This window comes from Hyposmocoma kahamanoa, unplaced genomic scaffold (genome assembly GCF_003589595.1).
Source record: "Hyposmocoma kahamanoa isolate Upper Pololo Valley unplaced genomic scaffold, ASM358959v1 232, whole genome shotgun sequence".
Classification (NCBI taxonomy): Eukaryota; Metazoa; Arthropoda; class Insecta; order Lepidoptera; family Cosmopterigidae; genus Hyposmocoma; species Hyposmocoma kahamanoa.
In genome coordinates this window covers 6,296,015-6,315,880 of record NW_020653750.1, presented here as the reverse complement: position 1 = coordinate 6,315,880, position 19,866 = coordinate 6,296,015, and the positions used below count along the sequence as shown (strand labels likewise).

At 36.1% G+C, this 19,866-nt stretch overlaps 1 protein-coding gene across 2 annotated transcripts in view; it reads right to left on the bottom strand.

Annotated features, from left to right (window-relative positions):
• Nucleotides 1-19,866, bottom strand: part of LOC113228405 (putative inorganic phosphate cotransporter) — a 43,547-nt gene that overhangs the window by 10,441 nt on the left and 13,240 nt on the right. For both annotated transcript variants that reach the window (XM_026461692.1, XM_026461693.1), the window contains exon 2: nt 3,892-4,079. In XM_026461692.1, the coding sequence (XP_026317477.1) occupies nt 3,892-4,079 (188 nt within the window). The remainder of the gene's footprint in view (nt 1-3,891; nt 4,080-19,866) is intronic.

Sequence of the window (19,866 nt, the reverse complement as noted above, 5' to 3'; positions counted from 1 at the left end):
TATAAGATGTTTGTAAATAATACCATACCAACTATGAATGCAATAGGTCGCAAATAAATCAAAGTCTTTATATTATTTCACGATATTTAAATATTATTGGAAAGTTTTATTTGTTTTACATTAGGCAACACTAAAATAATATGGCGTCATCTCTGTTTGTTAGTCAGAAAGAGACGGACCAAGATTTATGACATCTCGCTCGGCGCACGCTTCAATACACAGTAAGCCTTCCAGTTGTACGAAGTACTTATTAATTCCATGATGCGTTATTATTCTAAGGTTCCGACATTGTCCGACAGAAACACAGGCGCAGACTAAAAAACAGCACTATGCTGAGGCTTTGTCCTTTTCATCAATATATCAGTAATAGAAATCAAAGCAGCTCTAACTTTATAACAAGTATCTTTATGTATTTAGTATTTAGTACTTATTTATAACTTTTTTATGCTTAAATGTGAGTGTTGTAAAATATAGGTACAAAATTTGTTTCATGTAGTGCGTATTATTTTTACATTATTTTTTATTTAATTGTCATGTGATGGCAATTGGCTAGCTTTCGATGTATTTTTTTTTTATAATTTCAAGTGACAGGACGATCAAGTCGTGGGCCTAATGGCAACCGACAGGCCTGTCCATAATAGTTGCAATGCCACTCAGAACTTTAAATCATAAAGATCTGAGGGGCACTGCCACTGCACCCGTCACCCTGAGACATAAGTTGACAAGACCCATGTGCCTGTAATTTCACCAGCACCCTTACCCTTCAAAACAGGAACGCAGTAATGCTGACATTACTGCTTGGCGACAGATATAGGTATGTAGGTAAGGTGGCAGTAGTTCCCTGGACGAACTCTTTCACAAGGAGCTCGATGTATGGTCACATGCGGCATTCGAAATGTCCGATTAAATTCTTAATGGTATGCGGATGAAACATGTAAATAAATAGCAAAAAAACCGCTCAAAATACATCCGTCAACACGGGGAAAAACATTTAAGTAAGTACAAATATTTGCACTAAACTCGATTAAAACTACCACAAAATTCGTAGAATCATTTATTTAGTAACGATCGTTGAACTTGTCATTTGTCTTACCTACCTATTTATTTGTGAATGTACAATGTTTACTTTGGGTGTAGTTCGGCGAAATTTGTGGTTCGGGTTGCAACCAATGTTACTACCAGTGAGTGTGCCTCACTTGTATGAAATTCAAATGAATTTATTTTGAAATGTATTTTCATACATCCATTCATTCAATATAATTTTCACTCGGACTAAATACACATTTTTGTTAGCAGTAGAACTCCTTGTGAAAGAGTTCGTCCAGAGAAGTACTGCCGCCAAGCACTAATGTTAGCATTACTGTGTTCTGGTTTTAAATGGTAAGGGTGCTGGTGAAATTACAGGTATATGGTACTTGTCAACTTATGTCTCAGGGTGTTGGGCGCAGTGGCAGTGCCCATAAGATCTTTGCGGTTTAAAGCTCTGAGTGGCACTGCAAATGTCATGGACAGGCGTGAGCTTACCAAAATAGAGACGAAATAAGGGCCATATATTTCTGGTAACACATTAGCGATACAGCTCTTATAAATATCAACTCTCGCTTACACTAAAATACAGACAGGCCAACTACTGACCTGTGTGTACGTCTCCGTATATTCCAAAAAGTATTCTGCATTTATTGTAATAAAGATAATATCTCTTACAATGCCGTGCTGTTCTATTCGGTGGTGTGGGAAAACCAGCAAAACATATAATTACGAAATAAACGGAATCACATTTCATCGGTAATTAAATATTAAATATGTAACTTTGCAATTTTCATCCATTATAGCAAAGCTCAAGCTAACTGGTCGATTTAAAGTGAAATAGTTGACGACACCCGTCAATTGTTTCGAACTCCGGCTGGCCAATCGGAGCGCAGTTGTCACAGTAATGATATGGCAGAATAGTTTTCAAACAAATTAAATGACGTTTCGCATTGACTTACAAATAAATGGACGACGGGTGTAATACAAAAACCACGAAAAAAATGTCCCAAGTCAACCTATTTAAACGTAGTGACATGTAAAGGAATATGAAAAAGCTAAAACGTTGAATTTAAATTGTAATGTCATCGCAGTACTGTCTAATTTTGCTTGCTTCGCTGTCAGTCGAACAAACGAAGACTAAAGCGTGAATGACGCTCTGTATACGATTTTAACGCCCTATAAGTTCGGACACTTTTTAGCGCGGACCCGACGTCCATATAATTGTAAGTCAATGACGTTTCGTCTCTATTTCTGGTTATATACTCGAAGGTTTACGCCTGATGGCATGCACGATTTGTTCGTCCCGTCACTTAATGTTATAAAAGAAAAACATCCCATAAGTAACTTAATTTCATACAATTCTCATTTGTAATATTAATATTGTATGTTTCTACGAAGTATTTACCTATACCTGTAATATGCGCCCCTCTTTTAGTAGGTTAGGTAGTATATGTACATGAAAAGCCAGAATCCGAGAAACGAACTTGTTTGCGTTTCCGAACATGTTTTAGATCAAATTTATTTTAGTTTAATAACCTATTCAGTTATGTAAACTTAGGTTTATAATTTATAATTATTATTTAAAATGAGTGTTAGGATTAATGAATGTTATCAAAAATTATATTATAGGATGTAAGTTTATATTAAACGTTCGTTATATTAACTGAATATGAAAAATATGAATATGAAAAAGTTAGTAGGCATTAAATAAATTTATATTAAATGAGCGTTAGTTAAAAACATTTATATGATACATTACACATCTCACTACCAGTAACCCATTAGTTCTTAGCTTTTCTTGTAAATAACATAATATTTGTGTATAGTGTGCCCGAATAGGGTTTATATTTCCAAGATTAATTTGACAAATTGTATAATTCTAGCTGCGAACACCGTACTGGCTTGCTAAATTCTCGACGTCTGGTAGTCGTAATCGATGTCTGGTATCATCTACCTATTTTAATTATACAGCCTAGACTAATGTAGAACTCTAGCTTCTTAGTTAAGAGTTCATGGCTGTATAATAATCAATGGCTTTCAACCAACATATATTCTTATAATAATAAATAAATAATTTATTTGGCATCCCAGGCCCACTTGTTAGTAAATACAGACAATTTTAACTTATGACTATTATTAGTAGATACAGAAATAAACCACAAAAACCATTATTACGCTCAAGACGCGCACTACCCCATCACCTCACCAGAAACTGCCTGAAATGATGAAGCATCGGCGCAACGAGCTTGACCGCAAACGTTTTTAGAATGCTGTTAAGACTAGAACGCAGTCTAGAGAGTACTGACGTCTTTTTTCGCATCACAGCAAAAAAGTCATCTACTCCCACTTGAGCAAAAACCGACGATGCGCTACAGTGTCGCGGTAGTCCCGACGGCATCCTGAAACCGTTATTATATTGAACGCGCAGGGCGCCGAGTACCTTTTGCGTATAGTTAATTCACAGACCACCCGTGTAGAAGGATTGACAATATGCCTTGAATAAAATTGTTTTGACTTGTTACAACGGGCGAATCTATGCGCCAACATATTATATCTGGCACCTAACACCCTATACGATCACGATCAATATCATTTAAATCTCCGTCGGTATGTCAATTTGCAAACCCTCTTTAGGGCCACCTCATTAAGTCTACTCCTAGGTTCATACGACATCTCTCTACTGCGGACTCCAAAGACCAGAAACCCACTCGTGACATAATTGTATACAAAGGCCGTGAGTACTTGTGAACAGCATGCCGTTGGACCCAGCAGCACCATATATTAAACTTAAACGTGCTGTCAGGACTAAAGTACATCTAAATAAGAAATAGAATTCATATGGTCCAAAACGTATAAGCTTACATCAGAAGTAACACTATGAGTGTCATTGAGATTCGGTACAGGACAGCCACCTTGGCCGCCGCTGGTATGCGACCGGTGCCGCACCATCTGGGTGATCGCGATGTTTAGGCAGACCCGCATTGTGTAAGCGTTGGCCACCGCCAAGAATCCCATTACTGCCATCACCCATCGTTGAGGTATTATGAACACTGTGAACAAAAATATTTGTAAGAATTTCGCACACACTAATACGATTTTTTTAAGGAAGGGAATTCGGACTTCACATCTGTGAATTCTTACTTTTCACCACTGAATTTTAGTTGAAAAGTATATTCACAAGTGTTTTTTTTTTTCATTTTGTCAATGCCAAATTACGTTGCGCTTAAAGGTACAGATAATACACCAAGACTTTGCATATTACTTCTAGGTCTTTAGTTTCAAATAAAAGTACTTCTAGGAACTTCCAGAAGTTGTGTATTACAAGTACAGGCATTGTAGAAGTTCAAAAATCTTCTTCTTCTTCTTCTTCCTGTCCTTATCCCACGCTAGGTGGTGTCGATACAAATGTTTAAAAATAATGTTGCAAAAATATGTTTTTACATCTATTTACAGAAGTCAGTTACTGGGAATAAAAAGTTCAAATTACTCAATAAAATTAAATATTCTTTATTTGACATTAAAAATTGACAATTCACTCACATAAGACAGCATTACATTACACAACGCTAAGTCGTACGCACAGTCGATGCCCTAAGATACCTCCTAACCGACTATTTAGTTCTGAGTAGATCAGTGTAAAGAAAGGTGCTAAACAAAATTAACATATGAACCGTAAAATCATTTTTATATGACTTTTTTATTGCCTCATTATTGAATGACGTTTTAAGAAACTTTTAATAAAATTTTATCTTTATTTACATTACATAAATACTAATTTCAAACAAAAAAGGCTGGAATTCCTTTACCTTTTTATATTGAATGCGTAAGAAAGCTCTTAGAACCAAAATGTCGGCTAAGGGGTCAGGTATCTTAGGATATCGACAGTACTACCTGTATCAGAATAAGCTACTTTACAAAAGAAGTCTTCTTAGAATGCATATCGAAACGGGTAGAAGAAAAATGATTTAGGTGTCAATTTATCTAAATTAGTTGCAGGTGAACTATAATAAGATTTTTGTCAATGTTACAAAAACTTAAGTAACAACACTTTTTATTTACGTTGAGCAAAATCTAATTGAAACGGATCAGAACACTGCCGTCCTATATTTTTTGTAGTTGGTTTGCAAATCTGTGAAACAAAAAATCGTAGTGTAGACGTGATATTTATTTATTACATTTATAGTGTGAATGGGCTACATTAGGAAGAAAAAATATAAAGTCACCGTTGTTTTTTTTGTTTGATGATTGTTGCGATACATTTCATTGCTTAGGTAATTTCATGACCTTTAAAATTCGTGTAAGTGTATTGCGTATTTGTTTTTAAGTGTAGCTACAACATAGATTTAGTATATAGGTACCCATATATTTAGTAAAAGGCAGCATGTCCTCTGTGCACCATATATTGCTCTACACATCGTAGACTTTAGCAACACACATGGAAGCACACACACACGCTCATGCGCATGCAAGCACGCATGCTTGCACACCCGGAGGCACGCATGCATGCACACGAACACGCGCGCCTATAGTTGTCTACGCACGTCAAGCTTGACACTTGGAATTTTTGGACCATTTTATTGTTACGTATTGTACGTATACGTACAATTCATAATTAATTTAGGTACTGTCATACAAATGAACTACGATATTTTAATTATAAAAAGGCAGTATTTTAGTAAGGGACCACGCTGAGCAGCTTGCCTCATTAGGTTAAAGCAATCAGGCGTTTTATACAGAAGCTCGCCGTTGGCGGCTAGATTGTCTTATAAAATAGTCAGGCGTGTCGTTTGTTCGAATCACAGACATTATATCTAGATATATGTCTATGGTTGGAATAGATAGACTAAAGAATTATATAGGTTAGTTTATAGTTGTATAGGTAGTTATGCAGCGATACCAATTTGGTCTCTTAGCCACTAGAGTATAATACCTGTTTTGTGTTAAACGGAAACTTTAAAAACAAACAATAAAACATAGTCAATTTATATTTATGACTTTAAAATGAAATATAAAATTTAAAATCATATACAAAAAACTATGATTAAAAACTAAAATTATGTTTACCATTTAAATTTAAAAAATATTGAATTTCGAAATCCATAAAAATACATTAAAAGTAACATAGCAACAAAGTAATATAAATGTATAATTATGCGGTATTGAACATTCTTATTACACAAAAAGTTTTTCTGTCATTTTTCTTTTTTGTAACCCATTATAATCGTATTTTACTGCTGTGCAGAAGCGATGTCTACCATATTCAACATAGACAAGACATACCTACTTGAAACTTAAGACTTACTTAGAAAAACTTTAGATCCCTACCTGCAATTTGATACGTCAATCGGAGAGCATGTAACTTTTTTGATAAATGAAACTTATAGTTATGCTGAAATTGGTTGTTATTGTATGTCTGTTGATCAGTTTAAAGTGGTAGCACCTTTTTTGTTACACTCTGCATAATCATCTTGATATATTTTATTCGTTTTATAGGAAATTCAATTATAGATTCACGTCCGTTAGCCTTTACGGTCTGTAGTTCACGAGTCAATGCCAGGAGCGCCGTAATTGTGATTTTAATAATGACATTCTTTCCTTTTATTATTTAAATATATTGTTTTATTTTATTATAATAGAAATACTCTTTATTGCAGACTAAAACAAAGGACAAAATATGTATTTCAAATGTTATCTGCGGTCTTCCGAGTATGTACCAAATAGACTCTCGACTTAATTTTCAAGGTTTTGGTGTCAAGATTAAAAGGCCTTCTGAGATTACGGTAGCTTTCGCGTTGTCATGTAGTTGATTACAAATTGTAACTTTTTGCTCAATATTGCCTTCTATTGTGGCTGGGGCGTGGTCATTCCACGTTTATGACTGACACGTGAGTTGCGTGGGCTTCAACGGGGAATATACCGGTTGGCAGTATAGATAGGTTACAGGATAGAGGTTTTTACTCTTGGTTTTTACTTTTACTCTGAGGTTTTTAATCAAAACTGCCTTACGCAAGAGTAGTAAATAGTCTGAGGTGATAAAGACGTAATACAAGGTTATTTATAAACCTGAACATATTGCGGAATTGTAGTGAACTACGTTCTTTTTCTAATAGTCAAAAGTTAACATTTACCGCCTTACCTTAAAGATCAAAATATAATTTTAGTTTACATCTACGCATATGTTTGTAAGTACATAATAGTATCTAACAGAGTACGCTATCGTTACTTAGTCCTACTGAGATTTAAAATTTGAACATTTACTTATTAAACTCAGTGCTTTAGAAACATAGTTAGTACGAAATTGTATTGCGTTACTATAAATGTGACCTTAGTATATTCAAGGCAATATGCAAGATCTTCTCTTCCGACAGTTCCAGCCACTTAATAGCAATTTCATGACGACACAAGTAATTCACAATGAATACTCGGATGTCAGAATAATTACAGATACAAAGGCATGTCGGTCGAAAGGATGAATGAGTGATGGTTACATATATTGCGAGCAGCGAAGCGCGACGGCTGCTCCCTGAGGAAGTTACCCGAGTTAACTGAATGACGGGAACTGCGTATACAGCATTAGATTCAGACATATATTCACTTAAAATAAACATTCCAAGATAATAAACAAATATTAGAAGCGTGAAATGATAACATTTTTATTAAAAAAGACCGAATGACGTAATTTTAATACAAATATATTTTTCAAACAACATTAACTTTTGAAAGTTTGTACAATTATATCTATTTGCCAAGTTTTAAGGAAACTGATTCATCCGCGAATATGCCAGTTAATGCGTGAAGTCATACTCAACTTCATGCAGCCGAGACCTCGACTCGAAGTTGATTACGACTTCACGCATTACATGCAGTCAATCAAATATGTCAAACAAGTCAAATATATTATGTTGAGGTGGCACTTGGAATGGATGAATGTAGATTAACGAAAGAAATAACATACAGAACTAACGTGGAAGACATCATTGCATGAAGACGGGCACAAATAACATTCTTAGATCAGTTAAAGAGTGTTCTTGAAAAGCTGGAGTGCGTAGAAAGAAGAATTAGAGGGCCTCTATGAAAGAATTGATAAATGTAAGTGAAGGAAGAGAGTTTTATAAATAGTCTCTACCTACACCAATGGGCATGAGTAGGGAATGCAATCTCACAGGATAATCACAGTCCCGGTACTTGCGGGATCCCTCGGGAGCCTGGTATTTGACGGATCCTGCGGAAAAGACTTTGAGAAAAAAGATCATGTCATATCAACAAGTTTGCGAAGAGATAAAATTCAAAGAAAAAAATAATATTATTAAGTTCTTTATTGAGATCAATCACAATTAACTAACTAATTAATTAACTAACTAATTAATTTAACTGGCTCTGTGGCCGAACGGTTACCATGCCGGATTGCCACGCAGAGGTCCCAGGTTCGATTCCCGGGCCGGGAGAAATATTTGTATGGCCTACAATTATTTCTCTCGTGAGTTTGGGTGTAATTTGTGGTTGTCTATGTGTGTGTCCATGGCACCCGCGACACAGGGTTTCCCTAGTGCGGGGTTATGTTGAATGTGTGCGTTATTTATTTATTTATTTATTTATTTATAATTTATCATAATAAGGTAAATTTAAGTATTATTTTGGAAGTAACTGCGCAAAAACAATAAAGTATTAATAGTTTCATCTGCTAAACGACTCCTGACCTTACAAACTAGGTAGCCAGCAGCGGAAAAAACTCGCTGTGCTTCCACCTGGTAGGAATAACCGCCATTAGTGCGTTATAGGCAAACTGAAGATATGAGCGTTTTAATCCACATATATGAAAATAGTCCTTCCCTAGCTGAATACAAATGTATATTACCACTAAGACCTAGATATGTTGATAAATAAATCTTCCAAATCTTTTCATTTGGTATAAATTTTGTATTTAGTCGCTAAATGCACATGTAAGTCTTTAATGGAACGTCCAATCGTTTTAATTATCGATTTAGTGAAGTTGAATTTCGCTATCCTTGAAACAGTACTTCCACACAACTGCAACTCTTGCAAAGTCTTTACAGACGCCCCGATCTCTATTAATCTGCTTATGCGGTATCCCGTAAATACTCAGCTCAGTTTACGTGCGGGATCGATCCCGCAAAATTGGTGCGGGATCCCGGTATTCGCTATTGTATTCCCTAGGCGTGAGTGTAAGTCAGTAAGTAAGCAAACAATTATAACGAATATGTGTTTTTTTTAATAGCAAACGACGGAATGAACCAGTCGTGCGACTCGTGTCACGCCTACGACAGTTGCAGTGCCACTCAGTGCTTTAAATCGCACAGATCAGACAGGCACTGCCACTGCTCCCGTCACCCTGAGGCATCAGTTGACAAGTTCCATGTGCCTGTAATTTCACCAGCTCTTACCCTTTAAGACCGGAACACCGTAATGCTCATATTACTGTTTGGTATCAGAAATAGGTAACTAACACTTTCCTGGACGAACTCTTTCACTAGGAGCTCTACTGCTACTAATTCTGTGTTCTCTTCTCTTACAAGTTAAGTCCAAGTATTGATATGAATATATAGATATCTGTTTATAGAGCAGTCAATGGCTATTTTGTATGCAATAACTCAATACAATATTGTGCTTCATTGTTCAATTCTTAAACCCTGCTTCTGTTCTAGGTTAAATCATCGTAAGTATAAGATGATACATTTAGCTTAGTAAGTAGTGTTGTTAAAGAGCAATAGATAATTTGCAAAGTGCCGTAAATACGGTTGTAATATTTCAATAGTTTATTGATTATCACGATGTGACACTACCATGATATTCTATTATTTTTTGTGAAATTGCTCCACTAGTTTGTTATAATTATTATACAAAGATCGAATGATAATAATAATAATAATAATAACGCACACACTCATTGCCCCGCACTACGGAAACACTGTATCGCGGGTGCCATGGACACACACATAGACAATCACAACTTAAACCCAAACTCACGAGAGAAATTAATGTACGTCTTGCAAATTCTCCCGACTCGGGAATCGAACCCGTAACCCCTGTATGGAAGTGCAGAATGGTAACCATTCGGCCTTGGAGGCAGTAAGTTACGATGTAATGTTAAGTTTATTGTTTTTTTTTATTGAAAATTGAAATGCAATAAACTTGACATACAATTATTAAAGCGACATCTCTAGTCAGCTGCTGGTAGATGTAAAGGTAGGTTTACGTCTACCTTTACAGCCAGGTGGCAGAGTGAAGAAAAACTTTCAAAGATTTCTCATAGATGGGGCTACGGCATAAAAGTCGTTGAAAACCAAAAACAAAGATCCCAACAAAGAACAGAAAAATTCGTTAGGTCCGCTGGTTCGTTGCGTAGCTCAATTGGGAGATCGTCAGACACGACATACTTAAGGCGCTGGTTTGAATCCAGTCAGATCTAAAGAAGTTTTATTAGTATCCGATCTTTGTATTAATAATTATAGAGACGGTTGGTTTTTGAAGAGTCAACGAGTCTCATTTTTCGATTAAAACAAATTTCCGTATAAAACACAAACGTTCCATAAGTCAATGCGTTCCATGCATTAATTGAATAGTTAACAACAAATCCCGTAACAAAAAAATCATGATATAGTTCCTCCATGTGTGAATGAAGACATCTACTTGCCTAATGCATAATGGCAGTTCACTGGCTATTATCTGAAGCTATTATCACCTTTTAACGTGGCGTTTCTATTGACATACTAATTGTTAATTGCCACTGCGGTGCGGCCTGCACGAGGATGCGTATTCTAGCATGCACTTTCAACGTGTTTTGCTGCATAGATATAGAAAATATCTATGATTTGCTGTGTCTCATTTGTCATTTTACACTTTTGTTTGCTATTCTTTGTTTCAGCATCAAATGTAATCGTGTTGTGGTTTTCGAATAATAAATATTTAACCAGGTGATCGATATGAGGTAATATCATAGGTGAGTTTGTTAGTTTTAGTAGTAAAAGAGCTTTTTTTTTAGAACATCAAGTGATGAGACGAACAAGCCGTGCGCCTGATATTAAGCTGCACGCCTGTCCATAACAGTTACAGTGCTCCACTCACAGCTTTAAATTGCAAAGATCTGAGGGGCACTACCACAGCGCCCATCACCCTGAGACATAAGTTAACAAATCCCATGTGCCTGTAATTTCACCAGCACCCTTACCCTTCATAACTGGAACACAGTAATGCTGACATTACTGCTTGGCGGCAGAAATAGGTAAATTGGCAGTATTACCCTGGACGAACTCTTTCACAAGGAGCTCTACTGCTACTAGCTCTTTGTGGAAGAATTATTAAGATATATAAGAAATATTGCCACCTTACCTATTTCTGCCGCCAAGCAGTAATGTTAGCATTAGGCTGCTGGCAAAACTGCAGGCACATGGAACTTGTCAACTTATGTCTCAGGTAGATAGATAGGCGTAGTGGCAGTGCCCCTTTGTGATTTAAAGTTCTCAGCGGCACTGCAACTGTTATGAACAGACGTGTCGCTTACCACCCGGCGCACGACTTGTTCATTTCGTCACTCAGTAACATAAAAAGAAGATAATAACATCTGAAAATTACAAAATGCCACACAGTAATTATTTACATACTATTAAATAAAGGAAAAGGTATGCCTACGGTTTTCATAAGTATACGATTTGCCTTATTTCCATAATGTTTTAACATGTGAACACATCACTGATATTAAAGGTAAACGCATGCCTTTATTTATATCATTTTTTCCTTTATATTTATACACATAAATCTGTGCAGTGAAAATCAACTACGCAACATTATTTTGATATAAATTGGATTTGCGTTATGGAACTAATTGTTTTGTTATGAATTTAGATTAAATTTTTTAAATAGCTTCGTTTTACTTTGTGGTGCAAAGAGGAAGTTACCGAATGCAAAGTGTAACCCAAAAAAGACTTCTAGTGAACCGAATAATAATAAAAAAAAAACAATTGCAAAATGGTTTTCGGTTTCGCATACAAATGTTAGATGAATCGTGAGTAGTTTTTATATTATAGGAACCACGTCGCATACGTCACCGCAATGTTCGTCTCATGATAGAGCCTTTGCGCACAAAGGACTACGCTATATTTCCGATAATTGTTACTGTTCGTATTCGTAATAAAGCCACATATGGTCAAACGTCAAAAGTACTTTTGTCACATGAAAGTCCTAAATAACGAACTACACGAAACTAATTATGTATATGTGAAATTTTGTAACTCACATATAAAAAAAATTTCGATTAATATAAATCGTATATTCTTTAAACCTGTGTCCTTAAAAGCTGCCAAGCCCTTACAGGGTATAATATTATTATAATAAGGACTAATATGTTTTTTAAGATCCTTGTAAATTGTATGGAGCAATAAATGATTTTTTTTGTGACCAAGTGACGGGACGTACAAGTAGCCTTTCTAGTGGTAGGTGACACGCCTGTTCATAACAGTTGCAGTATCTCTCAGTTCTTTAAATCACAAAGAACTGACGGACACTGCCACTGCGCCCGTCACCCTGAGACAAGTTTACAAGTCCCACGTGCCTGTTATTTCACCAGGTCCCTTACCTTTTATAACCGGAATGGCTTGGCGGCAGAAATAGATAAGGTGGCAGTACTCCCCTGGATGAACTCTTTCACAAGGAACTCTACTGTTACTAAATAATAATGATGATAATTATACTGTGCCAGGCGATTACACCAATTACCTGATCTTAAAGTAGTGATTTTTTTATTCTATGAGTACCAGAGCAACGGAATTCGGGGCACTATTCCAGTGCACCCAGACCAGAACCAATTTAGAAAAAGATCATTTATACAAATTGGTTCAATCGGAAACCGAACCCGGAACCTCCTCATACAGGCGCCCATAGAGCAAACCATTGGGCCACCGAGGTCGTCAATTCAAGTGAATTGAATTGTTGCATTTTGCACGTACACGTGTCCCTAATGGATGCGATTTTTTTTGTCCGAAATGATACTGCTCATTCAATCGCACCAATGACTAAACGTGCGATTCGTTTAGTGGTTTGTGTGTAACGCCCTTAAATGATCTGAATGCACATTATGTGGACAATCGGTGGCGACTGCGGCTCCACTATGTCTCTCGCAACTTGGTTCGCTAGAAATACCGAGCAAAAACGGACTTCTACGAGTTTCTCAATTCCATGCCGAAATAGGAAACCGCCTTGACTGGAATGCGATGGCTTGAATTGCCTTAAATGGCACTGATGCCATAGGGGACTGATTAATTAAGCGCCTATGTATTTTGTTAATATTATTTTCAAAAGCAAGACAAATTTATTTGCAATAAATCTCTTTGCCTTGATTATTTTTTCTCCCAATGCCTTAATTTTTTTCCTTGTTGCACAATATTGTTATTTTCCTGCATTTTTTTATAAAGTAGATGTTACATTGTGATTAATAAACAAGCTACTATTTTTAAATGACTAAGTTTTTGTTATACTACGAAAGTAGGTTAATACTATATACCTACTTGTATGTACACCATAGATTATTTTTAGCCATTGTCAGGTTTATAATCATAACTCTATATCATTTATGGTAAGAACACATCAACAAGTTTAGAATGGACTGAAGACTGAGCGTGTACCTATGTAACAAAAGATAAATTCACCAAGATTTGGCTGTATAGTTTTAAACTTATGCCTTTATGGAAAGAATTTTAAAAAACAACAGGGATTGCTATTGACGTTACATGTGTAAACATAGGCTTTCTTAACAAAAAATTTGTACAACTCTATATCTACGTCGTCTGCATATATATGCATTAAAAAATATTTGGTAAAAATAAGTAAGTGAATATTCACTTACATATTTTTACCAAATATTTTTTAATGACTCAACGGGAATTCTAACGAGCGGAAAGCGTTACATTTTGCCAACTGTACTTGGGTGACGAACGGAAATAATCAAACCATTTCTGCCGGCGTGTGACGAATGTGACATCTGTGTAGAAACACCGAGTAAATTGACCACTGGTTCTGGTTTTAAAAATAGATTTGAAAATGAATGGACAAAGTGCATGTTTCCTTAAAAAAAAGAACATGAAGTTAAAGTTCCTATTTTTTTTTAAATGTTCCAGACAACCACATCAATTGCCTGGTCTCAAACTAGGGAATTTCCTTAACTATGAGTACCAGAGCAACGGAATTCACTCTAGGGCATTTCTCAGGACATCCATGTCAGTACCAATTTCATGAAAAGTTCATGTCCAAATCGGTCCTACCGGGAGTCGAATCCATGACCTCCGCATCCAGCGCCCACCGATCGTCAGAACTTATAATAATAAAAAAAAATACTCAATATACTTTTCTTTTTCTCGAGCTGCGATGACAACTTAGCGACTTAAGCCATTATATTATGCAAGTAACATTTAATTTCATTTTAGCGCCAAACAAAGCTTGCGCTTTGTTGGCGCTCTTTCAATAAGATGTCCTCTTTTAACATTTAATATTATGATTTTATCTTAGCTAATTTTGTGAATAAGCTACTCATTGGTAGGTTTCTTATTTGAAGTGTTATACTTTTCTCTGTGCTATGACCATAAAGTTCTTGACAATGAGATTAACTGTATAATTAGTTTCGTAAGATGTTTCGGAAGACGAAATCGATATTGTATATGGAGTGGAAATACAGTTTTAGTGATATGTAGTGAATTTTAAACCTTCTATCTAGCGACATTTGCTTTGGTTTAGTTGGCAACACTGTTGCATTGTTCTCGGGTCATAACACCCGGAATGTCGGCAATAAAAGCTTAAAGCGAACCTTTTTAAACTTTTTTGATTGAAAAACATCATCTCTTTCCATTGGATTTTTCCATCGACATCATTTCACATCGCCTAGGTGGTAAACTGCCATCAATTATTGCTTATTTGCCTAAGTAGAGCTACAGGAATCGAACGACCGCTCGTCTAATTGCAAGGCAAAGTCGTTTGACAAGCCAGGCTTTCACCGTAATGCAGTAAATCAACGTACCTTTTATACGACCAGCTTTAAGGAAACTGACGTCGTGTTCACGATTTATGTGTCCAGAGGTTCTCCCCAACTGGACATTGATATCGTACTTTGCAGACTGAGCGTCGCGGTAGGTGGCAAATTTTCTCATAGGAAACCTTTATATGTATATTGCTATACTAGTGAAAGAAAGTGATGTGACTCCATAGACAATGGTACTCGAGAAGTAATGGAAATCATGTGGGTAGAACTGATTTCCAGACTGACCTATAGTTTCTAGAATCAAATCCATTTAGAATAACGTTTATGTCTTTTTGATTAAGATAAGTACTTAAGAAATCTAGTTACGTTTTAATGCCGATAGTCTGTATGTAACAAAGTTGTTAAATGAATAAGAAAGTATAAACTTGTTTAAACTGGTACTTTATTAACGCTTTTGGACTAGCCATTATGGTGTTTTCCCGGCTTTTTAATTTCAGAATTGATCCTTTAGTAGGTTTCCAAAACTTGATTCGAGGCGTGATCCTTAAAAATAAACACAAGTGCTTTATAGACTAATTTCACGGTTTTAAAAGCCACTTAGTCATACTTACTTTTAAGTTTAAGTTTTTATTTACTTTATTACTACATAAAGGTCATCGCTTGTGAAGTATAAAGAGATCACATAATGTGTTTTAATTATAAATTGATTTGATTTTATATAGTATGTGTTCATTAATCATTCAATTCAAGCTAGACTGAACTGTGAGAAGGGGTTAATCTACTCAATTATCAACTTTTATTATCTTTAACACGTGAATTTAGCAGTGGCATCGAGTGTGTTCATGTCACTGCTCACATTAAACACAGCACCCGATGTCTTTCTCAATAAATCGAAAATTTATACCCGTAAAAACTATAGTAGCCTAAGGCTCAATTCACTCTGGCGCAGAATCTAAGCGTCGCGTCGCGTCCTGTTTTTCAACTGCAACGCCTGGCGAAGCGCGTCGACACTCGCATTAGTGCGCCTGGATCACAGTGTGGTCGGCGTCAGACGCCTCACTGTAAGCTCAAGTAACGCGCGTCATCGCGCGTCGACGCTTGACTCCATATTTGCATAACACAAATTTGTACCTTAACATTGGAAAAATAGAGATGAATCTGCTATATGCGAAAAACATGACGCGTCGCGACGCTTCGACTCTGCGCCAGTGTGAGTTGAGCCTAATGGCTTGGCCTACCACCTTTCAATCAGAGGGCGTTGGTTCGAATCTGGGCTTGCACTTGTGAGTATCGAAATTTATGAGCGAAATTAGAGTTCAAATTTACCATGAGCCTTTCGGTGAAGGAAAACATCGTGAGGAAACCCGCACACACAAAAGCAACAGCAAAGCATTTTTAGGATGTGTGTGAGTCCCCAATCCGTACTTGACCGCGTGGGAACTACAACCCAAACCCTCCCATTGCACTATGGGGAACCGCCTAAGAGAGCCGTGCCATTGATTTTCCCAAAAGTCTGTGGAGATGCATGTATTATAAATATAAAGCTAAGAGATCAATCTATACAAATATCCATCAGTTAAACTTCTGTCTGTTACTATTTCATGGCACAGAGCAGCCAATATGAATTTATAGTGACATAGCAGTAGTAATAATAATGGGTGATTCATTTGGAGGTACTTTATTCAAAAGTAAAAAAATGTAATATAAACAAATTTATCGGGTTATCTATATCATACAAAAAAAACCATTCTTTACATTTATTTTTTAAAGATTATTTCTTTCAAATATTGGCCGTAACTGCGGTTAACGAGATCCATTCTGCAGTTCCAATTTTCGATGACGGATCCGAGCATTTCGATTGGTATTTGGCGAATAACGCGAGTAATATTGGCTTCCAGTTGCTCAATCGTACCCGCCTTATCCGTATAGATTTTGGACTTTACACAGCCCCAAAGGAAAAAGTCTAGGGGTGTGATGTCACAAGATCTAGATTATCTACATCACCATGGATTTAACTCGTGAAAATTTTCGTAGTATGATTTTCTACGACATTAAGTGTAAGTTAACAGCTCAACGGAGCTTCGCTCGGCTTCAAACTGCTTTTGGCGATGAAGCACCATGCAAGACGACTATTTATAGCTGGTTTGCAGAATTCAAACGCGGTCGTGTGAATCTCAGTGGCGAATTTCGCGATGGTCGCCCGTCCACTGCTGTGAACAACAAAAACATCGATGCTGTTCGCCGTATGATCAAAACAAACAGGCACACGGTAAAAACAGATTACTTAGAAAAAGAAAATTCTTTTTATGAAGACAAATTTACTAAATACAACAAAATTATCGTCTCCCTATAGACACTAGAGAATAATTACTTGATAATAGTAAAAAAACGTCTCAAAAGTGTATTTTAGTTATAAGAGACAAATATTTAATCCAAGAGCAAATTAATTTACTTCAAGACACAAAGCTACTCTAGATTCAACAAAAAAAAAACATACAGTCGAATTGAGAATCTCCTCCTTTTTTGAAGTCGGTTAAAAATATTTATTAGTTATCAGAAATGTCCGATTTCGACTTGAAAAAAAATGAAAAATTGAGAGGTACTTAATTATTTGACTGAAGATTTATGTTTTCTAATACCTGTCAAAAAGGGTATATTTTTTACAGGATTATGGACCCAACAGTACGTCGCAATAGAGTGAAAGCACACAGTACAGTGCCAAACCTTAAAGTAGCAGAAATGAGACGGAATCTTCCCAAATACTTGAGTATCGTTTAGTGCCATATAAATGCTACAGCGGCAGAAAAACTAACAATTCGAAATATATGAGATGACTTATACTATTGAAGTTAACAAAACGATAGCGCGTTTCAGTGGAAAACTAATGCCATCTAGCAGTGGCACGATGGAACTAATTGCATGTTAAAGTTGTGCTTGTAACAAGTGTAGTTTGATTTCATGCTGAAACCAAATTTCTTAAATTATGACTACAAACAACACACTAACAAACTGGAGATACTACTTATTGTTTTTTTGGATAAATGACTGTTTATGATTTTTATGATTACAAGCACAAGTAAAAGTAATCGATACTGCGTGCGCCTTCGGCGACATGTCACGTCAACATTGACTATGAAAACGCAACGAAATGTTGCTTTAAAAATATACTCTAGAATTTAGAATATTAATCTGAATAGCAAACTACTTCTTTCTTTGTTTAAGAATATATTTTCTTAAAATACACCCAAGAAATTTTGAATTAATTTAAGATTATTTAAATTTGATGTGAGAAGTAAAAATTTCTTGATGTAACTAATGTTTAATTAATTGATTAGAAATGAAATAAAATCTTGAAGAGAACGTATTTGTCTAAAAGTTAGAATAAAGTTAAGTGTAAAATTGTATTAGAAAAAGATAAGCAGTATTTTTGTAATGACAATATTTTATTACTTTTAATAAATATTTTTTCAGAAATAGCAAATATTTTGAGAAATTGCTCTTTCTTATAAGTAGAATTCTTTTTTTCTATGATGTGACATACCATGAGATTCGGGCATTCTTTCGGCATTGTATGAGTCAAATACAATCAATACTACACAAACATTTGGGTGTGAAAAAACTGTGCTCTCGGTGGATTCCACACAATTTGACTGAGGCTCAAAAAACGGATCGCGTCACTTGGTGCAATGCCATGCTTACCAGATTCAACGAAGGGGCGTCAAATTTGGTGTGGGACATAATAACAGTAAAACAATGCAGCAATCGAGCGTACGGGTCTTACGAGATGAGCCGAAACCAACCAAAGTGGCGCGCGTGCAAAGTGCCTCTAAGCGGATGATTGCTTCTTTTTTTAATAAAACTGGACACGTAGCTACTATTGCTTTGGAGAATCGTTGTACCGTGAATAGTGATTGGTACATGACCATTTGTTTGCCGGAAGTTATTGACAAACTCTGTAAAAATAACCGTAAACGCCGTATCATCTTCACCACGATAACGTCAGTTCTCACATGGCCAGAGAGACAAATGAATTTTTAAAGGTGAACAACGTTGACCTTATGAGATATCCCGCGTGCAGTCCCGACCTGGCACCTTGTGACTTTAATTTATTTCCAAAAATTAAGAACCAGTTAAGAATGATTTTCATCACCTGAAGAGGCTGACGAAGAGTATGAAAAATATGTTTCAGAGATTGTCACGGAGGAGTGGCATAAATGTTTTCAAAATTGGTTCATTCGTATCAAAAAGTGTATTAACGCTAACGGAGAATATTTTGAGGAACAATAAATTCATTTCTGACCATTTGTAGTATTTTTTTCTTATTAATTCCCGAAACTTATAGTGCGCCACAAGTAGATTTATGACACGAAAATGACTCAATCTCCCCATAATGCATTGTAATAGGAGGCGTGTGTTCAGCAGTGGGACTATATGTATATTGGCTATATATCAAAAAGAAGAGGTGTCAACTCAGCATAACTGATGGTAATAGTATGGTTACCAACTTCTTTCCTTCGGTGAGTAGGTATTTAATAACTAAGAAGGATGAAAACACAAATTCATAGATCAAATTTCCTACTACATTGATAGAGCTAATATTTTAGACTCGTAACTGTTCCAAGGCCTTTCCGAGGTGTGTTTCCCTTTGACGTGACGTAGATATTTACCCGTGACTTTCGTAAGTAGTTTACCATAAACATTGTACGTCAAATGTCGTCTTCGACCATAAGGAAAACCGCCTAGTGCTTTGTCTTCTCTTGCAACTACGGACGTTATTATGAATTATTGTTTCCTTTATGTACAAACACGGATCATTTTTCTGAATACGTGGGGCGCACTATAAGTTTCCGGAATGA